The sequence below is a fragment of the Canis lupus genome, chromosome 7 (assembly GCF_003254725.2).
Source record: "Canis lupus dingo isolate Sandy chromosome 7, ASM325472v2, whole genome shotgun sequence".
Taxonomy (NCBI): Eukaryota; Metazoa; Chordata; class Mammalia; order Carnivora; family Canidae; genus Canis; species Canis lupus.
The window spans coordinates 64,816,256-64,831,715 of NC_064249.1; the positions used below are offsets into that span (position 1 = coordinate 64,816,256).

The 15,460-nt window shown below is 45.8% G+C and overlaps 1 protein-coding gene and 1 long non-coding RNA gene across 4 annotated transcripts in view; both read right to left on the minus strand.

Annotated features, from left to right (window-relative positions):
- CABLES1 (Cdk5 and Abl enzyme substrate 1) overlaps positions 1-9,402 on the minus strand; it is a 64,521-nt gene extending 55,119 nt beyond the window's left edge. For 2 of the 3 annotated variants that reach the window (XM_035718781.2, XM_035718780.2), the window contains exons 1-2: positions 9,118-9,402; positions 3,996-4,088 (exon numbers count right to left, since the gene is read on the minus strand). In XM_035718781.2, the coding sequence (XP_035574674.1) occupies positions 3,996-4,088; positions 9,118-9,368 (344 nt within the window). In that variant the 5' untranslated portion in view covers positions 9,369-9,402. Of the gene's footprint in view, positions 1-3,995; positions 4,089-8,599; positions 8,883-9,117 lie in introns of those variants that run through there. The other variant, XM_035718782.2, reaches the window with a different exon arrangement.
- A 211-nt stretch (positions 9,403-9,613) lies between these two features.
- Positions 9,614-15,460, minus strand: part of LOC118355365 (uncharacterized) — a 50,662-nt gene continuing 44,815 nt past the window's right edge. The window contains exons 2-3 of the long non-coding RNA XR_007412117.1: positions 10,145-10,216; positions 9,614-9,801 (exon numbers count right to left, since the gene is read on the minus strand). This is a non-coding gene — a long non-coding RNA (uncharacterized LOC118355365). The remainder of the gene's footprint in view (positions 9,802-10,144; positions 10,217-15,460) is intronic.

The following is a 15,460-nucleotide window of genomic DNA, read 5'->3' on the forward strand; positions in this document are numbered from 1 at the left end:
ATAGTTCTGAAGACCAGAAGTCATTTAAAAGATCTCCCCACTCGCTTACTCAACAAATACCCACTGAGTGGAGTTAATGAAACAAAGCATATAAAGTATTTAGAACCTAGTACCCAGTAAGTACTCAATACATGTTATCCATTATCACTTTATGATACTTATATTTTATAATCCACTTTGCCAATGTGGTTGCAGCCACAAGAATCCATTTTGTAGTCTGACGTTTTGAGATGTCTTCCTAAAACCCAGCCAAGTACTGCTTCCTTTCACAACCATCAAGTCCAACATAACTTCCCCATCACCTACCTGTCTTTGTTACAACAGAAGTGGGACCAGAGCACTGCAGCACCCCTCACCACTTCCCCAACCTGTGAGGAGATGAAGCACTACTCAGGGCTGGTCAAGAACACATGATGCCAGGACACCTGGGTGGCTCAGCAGAGCATCTGCCTTTGGCCCAGGGCATGATCCCAGGGCCCGGGATCGAGTCCTACATCAGAGTCCTTGCAGGGAGCCTGCTTCTCCCTCTGCCTATGTCTCTGCTTCTGTGTCTCTCATGAATAAATAAATAGAATCTTAAGAAAAAAAGAACACGATGCCCATCTGGTCCCAACAGTGTAGTGGAAGCTTCCATCACTGGATCTGTAACCTGTGTCCAGGCTGTAGACTTCTTTTACACCCAACTGGCTCGAGGGTCTGCAAAATGACCCCAAAACACCCTGAGCTTGGTGTTCTGTATTTTACCTACACCCAAAGCCTTCCAGCAGGTCCTCAAGGCCAATCACACAGAATTCACTGATTTTGAAGAAGGTGAAGACAGGTTTTCCTTCAAGTAGATTCCATTCTCCAACAGAACCACACCTTTTATGGAAGGTACTCATCTCTACTTCACGGTAGTTGAGATTCGTCTAATGTCACAGAGAGAAGTGGGAGAACATGAAGCTGCTGAAGACCCCAATGTTTGTTTCTAAGCAGTTACCCTGAGATTCCTGATTGTTATGTCCACTTGAATTTGATGCAAGTGTTGTCTTTTTACCATATTTGGTTCTCAGTTTTTTGGAGTTTTCTCCTTATTTTAAACTGTTTCTCATACTCACAGGTTGGGCACTGAGTCCCAGAACAGTTGCTCCCCTGTCCTGGTGTCAGCTGCACTTAGTTCTCGCTGAGCCTGGAGCCCAAATCCCCTTCTACGGTGGTGCTTCTGTCACCCAGTCAGCAGGCTTGGGCATGGAGCTGCCTCGACACTGAGGTCTTCAGTTCCAGAGCAGCAAGTGGGCCCCAGAGTGGGCCTGCAGTCTTGAGAGCCTGGTGTGTGCTAGTCACAGATCACAAGGACACTTGGAAGCTGGCACAGCCATGAGTGGGAGCCACTGTGGGACTGGACCTGGGGGACTCTTCCGGCCCCTTCTCGGTCCCCTTCCCCAGGTACAAGAAAAGGCAGGATATCAGTACTCCAACCATTCCATTTTCAGTACAGACTTTCAAGCTCTTCAATGAACATCTTCAGCCTTCTCTGTAAAGCCTCCTTCCTTCCCAGAACCCGCAGGCAAACCTGAGTTCGATCCTCGCCACAAGAATGCACCATCTGGTATAGTGGTACACATACACCTCGGTACACCACAGGTGGGAGAATTGGACACCCCTGCCGATGCACCAGCCACCCTCCCTTCCGAGCATGATCAAGATCCCTCCTCCCCACCACTGCTGGACTATAGATCATCCACATGTCCCTCTGTCAGGACAACCTAATGCTGCCTGGCTATGATGAGGCCAATTCTTTCTTTTCTCAAAAGGCTGGGTCACATCCTCCCATTCATCAGCTCTTGACCACAATTTCCTTCTGTTGCCTCAGAAACCATACTTTCTTCTTGGTGTCCTCTCAAGTTCTTTCTTTTCATCTACCTAAGGACAACCCATCCTTGCTACTAACCCAGAGGAAGAAGGGAGAGTACCTCCAGCCCTTTTATCTTTCCTCTGGCACCGGAGAAGCAGCTCTCACTGGGGCAGACACAACTGGCTATGGCACAACCCACAGCCTGTGGTTCCCACAACAGCTCTTAGCTTGCTTTCCTGCCCTAAATTCCAATTCTCAGATCTTCAGATAAGCTAATAATCCTTCCTGGCTCCCTCTGAAAATTCCCCAGCAAAACTGCTAGCAACTGCATGCTTTCAGGACTGTTTGTGTTGTCCCTGGGTCAAGGGTGTGCCGGGAAGGCGGACTCTGTCCTGTATGCTGGCAATCCCATCAGCCCAAATGTTTTATTAGCTACATCCTCTCACTACCACACCAGGCCAGGTAGTTAGCTGCCTCTGCATCCTCCACAGCATCAGTACCACCAGAGGTGGGGAGTGCTACTAGTCTGGCCCACTCCCTCTGGCTTTGTCTTGATTTGATTTAGGTATTAAAGGCTATCTAGGTTTATTTTATGGTTAAGGAGATTAAAAGGACACGAATGTAAATAAACGATGAGTAATTATACTAAAAATGGCTTCTGAGTGAAGGTTAAGTTCAGTATGAGCCTCAAAAGAAAAATAAAACAGGATGGCTAAGGGAATAAGGCACAATAACTGTGAGAGTAAGATTAAGTGAGAGAAATTCAGAATATTCTCTTTAACAGATGACAGCTGGGTACATTTTAACTAAAAGCTCTGTATTTAGGAATATACACCAACTACATAAACACTGGTTGATGAGGGAGCTCGGTTCTCCTATTCTGAAACCACTGAACAGCTATAAAATTATGTTCCCTGTTTAAGTCAGTTTAAAAAATAGGCATTAGCTTCAAGAAAACAAGTCCTCAAAAACTGTAATCACTAGTGTTATCTTTAGGGTTGTACAGTGTATTTCCTACCAAATTACAGACAGGTACGCTAGGCCTTAGTCTGTGCACCTAACTCAAGGTTTTCTGGCAGGGCAGCCTGGGTGGCTCAGTGGTTCAGCGCCGCCTTCAGTCCAAGGCATGATCCTGGGGACCCAGGAGTCCCATGTCAGGCTCCCTGCATGGAGCCTGTTCGTCCCTCTGCCTGTGTCTCTGTCTCTCTCATGAATAAATAAAATCTTTAAAACAAACAAACAAAAAAAACAAAGAACACACTTTCTGGCAATCTTCATTTGGTATGGAACAGAGATTGTTAGTAGGGTCTATAGAGTTTTCTGTGCATCTGGAGGGAATAAAACAAAATGGTCTTTGTCACAGGACCTCTGCTCCAGGGTGGCATCATGGGGAAACCACCCTGCAGGTCACAGGTCAGTGGGGAGGAGCAACGGGTACAGAGCACCAGGGACCAAGAAGAGGTCTTGGAGCTCTGTTCCTGTGCTGCCATGAGGTTGCCATGAACAGACTTAGCCCTTTGGACAAATGTATGCATGCCAAACAACCCTGATCTATTTGTTGCCAGGAGTTTTATTATCATGGTTATATAAAAATTTCAGTTACACTAATTTTCATTGAATAGCATTTTCCAAAAAAGCAATGGAAGAGCTGGAGAAACACGTGCTCTAGCTGTCAGCAGGCCCAGGAATCTGAATCGGTGCCCAAAAAGAACCTGCCGGGTCGTCAAAGCTAGCAACAAAGCCAAGTGTGAGCACAGACCTGGTGGGATCTTTACTGACCAGAGCATATAACCCTAGTGAAAAAAAAGAAGATAAAACCCAACAAAGCAATTTTTTAAAAATGCACTTTTGCTTGGTTTTCTATAAAAATATATTTGAGTGCTATTAAATATTCCATTTGTAGTTAGCCTGGAAATCTCACCAAGCCTTTGGTCGCTATCAGGGAGCATTATTTTCTGTAGACTTCTCTGGATGGTGCTAGTGGGAGTGGGGTGGAAACAATCTGTTTGGAAAGGTTAAATGAGGTCCTGTTCATCTGAACAGTGTGGGCTTCGCTGTGCAGAGATCTGGCCACACAAACAGCCCCATCCTCCCATCCTCACTGGACCACCCCCCTCCTACAGCAGGGAGGCTGGCGGGGAGGCTTCAGTTAGTGTGGTACCTGCCATTCCTGGTATCGTGTTGCCGCATGTTCTTGATAAAATGAATCTTCTTAAAGTTCTTTGGTCTGGGCGAACCTGAGAGAGTTCGACATCTGAAAAATAAAGTCATTTCAAAAACATGGGTCAGTTGCCCACAAGACAGCTGAGACATCTCCACACAAAGACAGGAAGGAAGACCAGACAAATGGTTTGAATCACCCTGAGGATAATGAGGACAATACGGCTGGAAGCAAGGAAGCTTTAAAAAAAAAAAACCTCCAACGAAAGACAACTTCCTTGATAATCCTGATAATCATTTATATGGGTCTCTGGAAAGCCAGCTAATGAAAACTATTGTCCTCAGTTACAATAACAGAACCTGCATAGATTCCAAAGACATTATTCTTTCTTGTCATCTTAAAAAGAATCCTCCTGTATCAACACCGGTAACGGGAACAGAAAACTGTAAATTTAAAGAATTTACAGAGGGAAGAAAAACACTGGAAAATTCAGTTTAAGAGCAATGCCAAATCATTTTTCTTCCATAGCAGGACTCTGGCCTGAACAACTTGGACAGCTGCTTCAATGCTTAACTTGACTACGCCTGGAAGTCACGGCTTTACTTTGAAGGAGCGGCTGGTTCTCTTTCTTTTTTTCCCCCCAAGATGTATTTTTAAGTGAATATTTGTCGAACAAAATGACTTGGATTCAAATTATTTTTTTTCCTGGAATATAGGACACCACTTGTACTACAGGGCAAACAGAATACACCATAAGGCTAAAAAGATCTTGTTTGTCTCTTTTTTTTTTCTCCAAAGTTACCTGGCAAATTCTAAAGTTTTACAACCGTAAGAATAAGAGAAAGGGCAAGAAAAAAAAAAAATCAAATAAGAGTCTGAAGTTTGGTCTTGTCTTGAGAAAGAGAGCTGGGATGTTTCTATTTGTGTTTTTGTTACCAATTTTTTGGTCTACTTAAACTTTTCTGACCATTGGCCCCAAGGGCTGGCTCCTGCCATGGGGCGTGGGTACCTTCGTACTCTTAGGCTTCAAAGAGTGAGTTTTGGAGCAGCAGTGCCTGCTATACTGAGTTCTGGGCTGAAGCCACCACCCGAATTCAGTCAGTTCTGAACTTGGAGGCTTCAGGGAAGACTAACAAGATGACCCAACAAGGAGGTTCAGTTGAGGGCAAGTGGGCTTGGGAGCATTTTTGGGTTCAGGACTAGGGAATGGGCAAGGTCACAGGCCTGCACAGCAACTCCAAGGGCCCAGCTTGAGGGAAACCAGGTGATGTCCCTGGCAGATGTCAGGTGGTACATCCCTTCAAACCCCCGTACCCCTCCCCCAGTAAGGACCAGTCTTCCCAAAAGCCATTCCCTAAGAGTGCTGAGAATGTTTTTTTTTTTCTCCAGCTGGGAAAAAAAACCCTTACTGAATTCAATTGAGCGCAGGCTAAATCAAAGACATAGTAGCAAACATTTCGCAGCTTTCATCAGGAAAACAGGGTTCCCCAGTCCTTGGGTCTAGAGGAGGGAAAGCCCCCCACTTCAAGTCAGGTCCTCCACATCAGGGCAGGGTCCACAGACCATGCTCTGGGCCCACGTGGCCCTGAAAGACACTTCAGCAGAAACCACCATCCTCCCTGCCTCCAGCCTCAAACTCACTACAACTGATACCCCGACTTATCACTAGTAATTATTTCAGATCCCTCCTAGTGTTGCTATCAGGATTAAACTTAATGATATACACAAGAAATTCATAAACTGTCAAGTGACACAATCAAATACAAGCATTCACATTCACACAGGTATATACACATGTAAATATTTGTATACAAATCTCACTGTTGTGATTATTAACGGCCCATCAGCTACAATGCATGCAGATTTTGTTACTATTTGCTTCCTATCTTCTTAAAATTTTAACTGTCACTAAGGAGCCTGAATTCTTGGTTTTAGAGTCTTTTAAAGAAAGACTTGTATTTAGTCAATGTTTCCTGTGGCCTTCAGGCAGGATTTGAGCAGAAGGCACCCATCAATCCCCCTTTTCCACTCCAAGCTTCCAAACCCAGATTTAGTCTTACTGAGGTTCAAGGGGATGGGAGCCTCACTCTGCTTTCTTTGGGTAGCTCTCTGGAAGCAGATCCAAGACCCCAAACTGCCGCAGTTCTACCTCCAAAATGACTGGAGTCTGCAGGCCACCCAAGGTCCCCAAATGTTTCTCAGACACACTGCAGAAGGTTCTAGACACATGCAGCCACTGGAGAGAAGAGAATCTCTGATTTAAGGCTATGCTTCCACTGGTTTCTGGATAGGGCCAAGTGTCCAGAAGTGTCCTCATACTCTTACCCTGTTTCCCCCCAAACAGTAGTTTCCTGAGCTAGTGGGCCAAGAAATGGACTATGAGGATAGAGGGTAGGTATGCCTGCCCCCACTAGCAGGAAGCTGGTACCGATCCCAGCCCAGAAAAGGGAAGACCTGAGCTGCTCTCTGCTTCCCATGCCTGCAAAAAGAAGAGCTGTTACCCTTCGGGTGTGAGCACAAAATTCCCTGGCCTTCTGCTACAACTGGAAGGCTGCAAAAGGGCCACAGGTGGTTGTTGGCACTCACATGGAAAGGAAGAGGAGCCAGTAATCACTGAATGGTGCAGCAGCCAGCACCCACCAACCCAGACAGGCTGGAAAAGAGGGGCAGGTGGAGATGGCTGGCACATCTGCCACCACCAAACCGAGGTTCTTCTGGACACCTCGTAGCAATGTCTCAGGTCCTTAATATTAGGATACCAGATAACCACCAGGCAGATGGAAAACTCCTTAATCTAAAGCCTCTCATTATGAATGCTTAACTCCAGGAGTTGTAGGTAGGTGCAGGACACTAACTCACCAGTAAACTGAGATGCAGGAAAAAGGCAAGACTTTAAAAAAAGAATGGAGCAGCACCCAATTGTAAGGGCATATGCTACTAATCTAGCCCCTCCTTCAGACAGTTGTTTGTTGTCCTGCATTTTTTAAAGCTTTCAACTAAACCACCAGGGAATCTAAGAAATGTTTTAAAAGAGAACTGTGGCATTAGCAACAATTGCCAAGGAAACTGGAAGACTGAGCACTCAGCTTGTGGCAGGTTAAGCAAAGAACTAATTTCAGTATCCATTTAAAAACATACGTCTTAAGTGATGCAAAATTAAATTAGGATAGAATTAAATTAAAAACTAATTTAATGAAAGATTAGCTCTTTCTTGTTAGCACTGATTACAGGATACACTTAATTATGCAAAAGGTTTTTAATAGATGCCTTGCAGCCATTTAGTCACCGTGCTGAGTTTAAAAGCAAGTTGGGCTAATACCCTTCCGCCCCCACAGTTCCCAAAACACTTCAGTGTCGTTACTGGTACATTCATTTCACAAAATTGGGAGCTGGAAAAGACCTCAGAGGGCAGTCACAGTTTGCTCTCCCATTTTACAGATGGGAAAAATGAGAAGCTACATAAAATGTCTAAGGCCATGTAACCAGTTAGTAAAAGAACCAAGCCAAGGATTCAGGCCCCTAGACTCCGAAATGAATATCTGTTCTGGTGTGCCCATGCTACTTTTATTTCCTAGGAATAAGTACATGTCTTAATTAGCTGTTATTTTTAATTCTAGGATAGCTCCATGCAGCCTTTTATTAGTTTTAGGTGTACAATACAGTCATTTAACAATTCTGCAAAGTACCCAGTGCTCTGCCTAAATAAATATTAGAACTTTTTCTAAATTAAAAACAAAGTCTAGGGATCCCTGGGTGGCGCAGCGGTTTGGCGCCTGCCTTTGGCCCAGGGCGCGATCCTGGAGATCCGGGATCGAAACCCACATCAGGCTCCTGGTGCATGGAGCCTGCTTCTCCCTCTGCCTGTGTCTCTGCCTCTCTCTCTCTCTCTCTGTGACTATCATAAATGAATAAAAAATTTAAAAAAAACAAAAACAAAAAAAAACAAAGTCTAGGGCAGCCTGGGTGGCTCAGCGGTTTAGCGCCTGCCTTCCGCCCAGGGCGTGATCCTGGAGTCCCGGGATGGAGTCCCACATCGGGCTCCCTGCGTGGAGCCTGCTTCTCCCTCTGCCGGTGTCTCTGTCCCTCTCTGTCTCTCATGGATAAATAAATAATCTTAAAAAAAAAAAAAAAAGTCTATTAGGAAAATAAAGCCTTCTCAAACTGGCCAAATTGGCTTAATTTCCTCGGTTTCAGACTTGTTTTTAAAATTTTACATTTATACAAGATTTCTTGGAAATTAAGTATATTGTTCTGTAAGTAAGAGCTGGATAAGTAGTAGCTCAGTAGTGGCTGAAGCCCTTTTTACTGTGCTCATTTGTGGTATCCTACGACTGAGGGGTAGAGGTCAGAAGACCAGCCTGGGTGGATTCTGGGAGGAGAGGACAGAGGTGACCAGGCCGCAGGCGATCAGAAACCCTGCACGTAGCTCCTCACCCTTTCTCGGTTAACCACCTGGAATCCCTGAGGACAGAATGACATTCTTTTACCTGGTTTTTTTCCTTGACTTGCAGCTACCGCGCTGCCTTAACTGAGGCATCTCAAATACCAGAAGCTCTTTGAATTCTAGTCACTGATTTCCCCATTTGTGGCAAGGGTGACCTTACCTGCTCCGATGCCAAAGCCGCTCAGTGCCACCTGAGAACGTTTTTCGTTTTTCCTCCCTTCTCAGGATGATTCTGGACCAGAGGCAGCTAAGTGGACATTTTGCTCCGCTTTTTGTAGGCCTATCTAAGGAAACAGCCCTCTCCCAACACCCAAGCTACATTACAGCCAGACGCCATTCACCCGAAGTTGGTCCCGGAGATTACGTACGTTTCCAAAAACGACTTCAAAGGTGGAAATACAGGCTGGCGCTGACATTGTCTTTGGAAAGACATCAGCAGCGAGGCTTGATACACCCAATTTTTTTTTTAAAGATTTCATGAGAGAGAGAGAGAGAGAGAGAGAGAGAGAGAGAGAGAGGGGCAGAGACACAGGCAGAGGGAGAAGCAGGCTCCATGCAGGGTGACCGACGTGGGACTCGATCCCGGGACCCCAGGATCACGCCCTGGGCTGACAGCGACGCTAAACCGCTGCGCCACTCAGGGATCCCCCACCCAATACTTTCGATCAGATCTATCACCTGTCTATGCTGCATCTTCCATCCAGCTGGTCTGTGGACAGGACTAACCAGGGAGCAAAGCCCCAGCCGGGGAAGGGGCAGGCAGGTTCCAGGGTGAGAGGCTTCGGTCCACAGCAACACCCTCCCAGGATCAAACCAGGCACCTGCGCCCCTGAGTCCGCTCCAGGGGCCAAAGCACGAGGTGCGCAGACCTGGGTTCCAGGCTCCCTCTGCGTCACCCGCCGCGCATGCCCCGTGAAGCCGCGGCGCATGCCCCGTGAAGCCGCCGCGCATGCCCCCCGTGAAGCCGCCCGCGCATGCCCCCCCCCCCGTGAAGCCGCCCGCGCATGCCCCCCCCGTGAAGCCGCCGCGCATGCCCGGTGAAGCGCCTGGGTCCCACCCTGCCTCAGTTCCTTCTGCAGAAGGAACACTCCGCCACCAACCCGGCTGAGCCACCGCGAGGGCTAACAGAGGTGTGCTGTGTGAATACGGTCTCCTCCACTAAAGGGGGGGGATGGAGGGTGGGGGGTGGGCACAGATGGGGGGCGGCGGATGAGGAAGGGCACAGCTCCGCAGCTGCTGTCACCCAAACACAGGTGGCTTTCTGACCCCAACGGAGAAATCCCTTTCGGCTCCTGGGAGGCCCTCACAGCTATCCTCATCGACTCTCCCCAGCAACCGGTGATGCAGTCACGTGGCGGGCACCTGCTAATGCAACTCAGGATCATGACTGTGTCACTGCACCTAAGAAAACTGGGACAACGATGGGCTGGCTCGTCTCCAACAAGCAGCAGCTTTCACACTGGAGAGGAAGACAGCACCCAAAGCCACCATGCAAATTGGGCTTTCCAAACACATAACTGAAGTTTAATACTGCTCTCACGGTCCTCAGGCTTGGGGTTTCCAAACGATGGGTCCGGGGATCAGGCCATCATTTAAAACAATTTAATTCTGTGGATCAAGGACTTAAAAAACCACCACCACCTTTGGCTGTCATATTGCACTGCAGGCTATTTACATACACATAAGTGCAACAGTAAAAACTTACCTCCGTAGAGGGGCATTTTCCTCAATATCTTCCAGGGTCTCCAAGGATGATCTCTGGGAGATGAGGCGACGTCTGCAGAAAGAGGGAGGAAAAATCCTTTTTAGTAGTTAAAACCACATCGTATAATGGAGCAGGCATTTCTGTAAATCTAAAACTGTTCGAAAAAATAAAGTATATCAAGAGGGGAAAAAAAGATTGGACAAAAGCTGTCTCTAAAAGCTACCATGCTCCCAGCCTGCATGCACCCTGAATGCCAGGCCCATCTTGCCTTGCTGAATCCTGAGCATTCTCTCCAGTCAATAAGACCTCTTTACGGTGATCAGGGAATTAAGTGATCCTTTTATGCTGCAATTTCCTCAAAAAAGACAAGGTGCCCCTTGGGCACTTGGATACTGTGTGGAGTTTTTCTAAAGCATTAGATAATACTATTAAGTATTCCACTACCCTGTGGTCTGAACCAGGTTAACTGATAAATATTAAATTTTAAAATCATATTAAATAAAATCTCAAAATCATTAGGATGCAATAAAAAAGTTATAGTCTCTTGATGGCCACGATTTAAACAGCAACTATGAACAAGTAAGACAGGACTCCTTTGGGAAAGTTTCTCAGAGACCAGTAAGAATAGACCTCACTCAGAGCATGATTAGACAAGACATGGGACTCTTTTTCCGGGCTGCTAAAGAATCTCAAACCACCAGCTAAAATCTCCTTAATCAAGTTCCTTTTGCCAAATTAAAAAATAATAAGGTAAAATAATAAATAAAATAAAATAAAATAAAATAAATAAAAAATAAAATAAAATAAAATAAAATAAAATAAAATAAGAACAGGTCCTAGTTAACTAAGAATATCTGGTATAGGGACCAGGGTGGCATGGAGAGGCTGGTAACTTTACAATCAATCCATTTGTACAAAGAATATCATTTCATAGTAAATGGTTTGGTTGAGGGAGGTAGATAGAAAAAAATATGACTGGGTTTTTATCTTGAAAAAAGGACACTATAATGAGAAAGATAAGTCTTTTATATTACATTCAATAAAAGTAGGTTAAGAGGCAGCCTGGGTGGCTCAGCGACTTAGCACCACCTTCCGCCCTAGGCGTGATCCTGGAGACCTGGGATCTAGTCCCACGTCCGGCTCCCTATATTGAGCCTGCTTCTCTCTCTGCCCCTCCCCCCCGTGTCTCTCATGAATAAATAAAATCTTAAAAAAAAAAAAAGTAGGTTAAGAACATGCAATTGTAACCATGTTCTAATTTGTCCCCAAAGAACAACAAAATGAAACAAGTGTTCTTTCCTTTTGTGTGTACCTTTTCCTGACCAACTACCCTGAACCTTTTGTTACTTTCAATAAGACCATCAGAAAGGTCATTTTTGCAAATGATTCAAGGGCTTCATCAATTTTTTTTTTTTTTTTGGCTTCATCAATTTCTAAGAGCCTTTCTTAATCTTCTGATATCAAATCCTTTCCACAACAGTCATCACACACATCTCTCTCTCTCGGGAACTGATTTTATAGGTGTTGATTTTATAGGTGGCCAATTCATTAGTAAGTAATACTGTCCTGTGCAGCCCCATAACTCCAGGGACTCAGCTACACCAGGACCCCCATGAGAACACCTTGCAGCTGTGGCTTTGAAGTGTCTGGGCCATCAGTTGAAACATAGCCCTTCCATGTACTCAGGCTGGGACAGGGCAAACACCCCGTCAGTCACATTCTCATCTATCATAGCTCTCCAGGACCAGGGCCCCCATGTTCCCCATCCAGAGGCAGGTGAATTCCATAAGGGCCATGCATTGCTTTGGAATCTTAGAAAACCCCTTAATCTTTGAGCTTCAATTTCCTCACAGGGCAAAAAATGATTGGTAGCTACTGGGTTTTGGACAACACTCTAATTCCCCCAACTGGGGCTGCCTCCTGACCTGACACCTCCCCCACCATTCCCTCATCCCGGGTCAACTGACTGGGATCAGCCTGGCTGTCCTAGCTCTGGCCCTTCCTCCAAACCCAGCCAATAGCAAGCAAGGTCACCCCGAAATGCCCTGTGCCTGAGCCCACCTGAGGCACATGCTCCTTTGACACCTACACCCTCTTAAGAACTGCATGCCACCTTTGCTGATGCACTGGCCACCTAGACAATTAGTCCCCTCAGGCCTCTGTGCACTGTTCTCACTTAATACCACTGTCTCCTCAAGAGCTAGAAGGTAATCATTAAAATATTTAGTCTGTTTATCTCTGGATAGTGTTCTGAATTCTTAAAAGTCCATTTTTTTAAAGTCAAATATTAATTTAAGTACACAGTCTAAATTGTCATTAGACGTAACTTTTAGCCATAGGCAGACATAAAGTATAGGTTTCAGATCCTGAAAATCTCAAAAATTCTGTCAAACTTTGAGCCTTCTTTTGTGGAAGAGCATTTCTCAGATAACATTTTAATCTTCTATTCAATCTGCCACCAGGGTGGGTGACAGACCAACTTCAAAGCCTCCCTCCTTCAATGATCCTAACAGAGATCCACCGAGAAGTTCTGGGGTTGGGTCCTTGGGGAGCACGGATACAACCGAAGGCCCCAGCAAAGACCAGGCATGTGCATTTTCTTAACATACCCTGTGCCAACACACTCAACCATACCAACTATGAGCCTCACCCGTGGGGAACATAAAGCCAACCCAGGCTTGACTCCTGTCTTTGAGGAGCTCATATTCCAGGGGGAGTCCATGAGACAATCTCCAAGGAATCTCGTTAATAATCCCTCAAACTCCTCCAGCATTTCAGGCTGCCTCTCATCCCCTCCAAGGACGGCAGGGCTGGCACTCCAGCTGCAAATGCCAAGTGAATCCCATGGTAAACAGACAAGGCCCTGGTGCATAGGCTGGGACCCCATAGGCTCTCATCTAACATTCAGACCAGGGTGCCCACCCTGGAAAAATAGGTCTATTCACAAAAGCACATAATCTGATAATTTCCCTCTGAAAAAGCTGTATCCAGCTTTTCCCACACCGGAAAAGAAAGGTGCTTATTTGGAAAATAACCAAATTTGAGAAGTGCCTGGATCACTCAGTCAGTAGAGCATGTAACTCAAGGTTGTGAGTTCAAGCCCCATACTGTGTAGAAAGATTATTTAAAATCTTACAGGGCACCTGAGTGGCTCAGTTGGTTGGGCAAATGACTCTTGGTTTCATCTTAGGCCATGGTCCCAGGGTCTCAGGATCAAGCCCTGCTTCCAGCTCCACACTCAGTGGGGAGTCTGGTTGGGATTCTCTCTCTCCTTCTCTCTCTGCCCCTCCCCGTGCTCACTCTGTCTCTCTAAAGGTAAATAAATCTTAAAAATAAGTATCTTTTAAAAGAGAACCAAATTTGAATGTATTTTTCTGTACCTTTATAAGGACTTTTAAGAAGTAATCTGTATGGGGGAGCCTAAATGGCTCAGTCGGTTGGGTTTCGACTCTTTTGGCTCAGGTTGTGTTCTGGAGTCGTAGGATCAAATCCCCACATCGGGCTCAGTGCTCAACACGGAGTCTACTTGTCCTCCCTCTACTTCTCCCCACTCACTTGCGCAGTGCTCTCTCTCATTTAAATAAAATCTTAAAAAAGAAAGGTAATCTGCATGCCCACGGTAGGACTTGAACTCACAACCCCAAGTTCAAGAGTCACAGCCCGGTGCCCAGGGTTTGTTTTCTAAAAGCCAGTGCAGGGATACCTGGGTGGCTCAGTGGTTTGAGCGTCTGCCTTTGGCCCAGGGTGTGATCCCGGGATTCAGGATCAAGTTCCACATCGGGCTCCTTGCGGGGGGCCTGCTTCTCCCTCTGCCTATGTCTCTGCCTCTCTCTCCCTCCTCCCTCTCTCTCTTCTCTGTCTCTCATGAATAAATAAATAAAACCTTTATTTTTTTTAAGATTTATTTTTATTTATTTATGATAGACATAGAGAGAGAGGGGCAGAAACACAGGCAGAGGGAGAAGCAGGCTCCATGCCGGGAGCCCGACGCGGGACTCCATCCCAGGACCCCAGGATCGCGTCCTGGGCCCAAAGGCAGGCGCGAAACTGCTGAGCCATCCAGGGATTCCCCAGATAAAACCTTTAAAAAAAAAAAAAAAAAAAGGCCAGTATATTTGATACTTTCTTCATGAGCTGAACAGCTATAGATTCATACACACCTACATGGATTTAAGGCTGGAATCCTTAAAGGAAAGAAAACCCAAACCCCAAATACCCACTTATTCCTTTAAAGTCAGTGGATGTGCTTCCCTCTTTCATGGATGGAACCAAGCAATATACATTTGACCCTTGAACACCGTGGGATTGACTGCGCAGGTCCACTTATATGTGAACTTCTTTGATAAATACAGAACAGTACTACAAGTCTGTTCTCTCTTCCTTATGGCTTTCTTAACACTTTCTTTTCTCTAGCTTCCTTTATTGTAAGAATACAGTATATAACACATATAATGTACAAAATATGTGTTAATCGACTATTTGTTATTGGTAAGGTTTCCAGTCAACAGCAGGCTACTTAGTAGTTGTGGGGGAGTAAGAAATTACGTGCAGATTTTCCACTGCACACAGGGTGGGGGTGGGGGGTCAACCTTCATGTTGTTTAGGGTCAACTGTATTCTTCAAGATGGACATGCAGCGCTTGGCAAAGAACATTTCAGTCAAAAAGCACCATGAAAACAAAGATGTGGTGCCTACCCTTCCCACATAGGATAAACTTTGTTCACTGCCACAAGGGTACACCCTGTGGTGTGATCCCAGTGGTGCTCATCTCTGCTCCTTGCCACTTGCTAGATCCTTCTGAGGTGTATAATAACCTCTCCTTTTGCTTTCTAGCCTCAGAAAGCCCAAAATGGAAGAGAAGGCTCAGGGCAGGTGGCCAACCCTCACCTGGCACTTTCACCCTGCAGTCTACCTCATAAACTAATTCCATTACTATGCAAAGTCCTCATCATGCGGCAGTTACCAAGCAGAGGTCTTTGCATGTTTTAATGACTGACAAAGAATACATAGCCTTCTTATTAAGCAAGCAGACATTAAGTAAGCCCAAGCATTATGTGTCCACATCATTAAGTGGGAAGAGGCCGCGACTGGTTTCTCAGATCAAGTCGTCAGGGTTCCCTGCCTTGTCTGACAGTTACAATTTGGGCCCTTCCATACTGTCCCTTGATGCTTTTGAGGCCAGTGTGGCTCACATTCAACGACTGTACACATCAGCTTCCTCAAAGCACCCAGACTCATTTGAGAACATTATCTTTTGAATGCTGGACTCTGTCTAGACAAGGAAGGTGCAAATCTATGACAAGACTGCTTATCTGG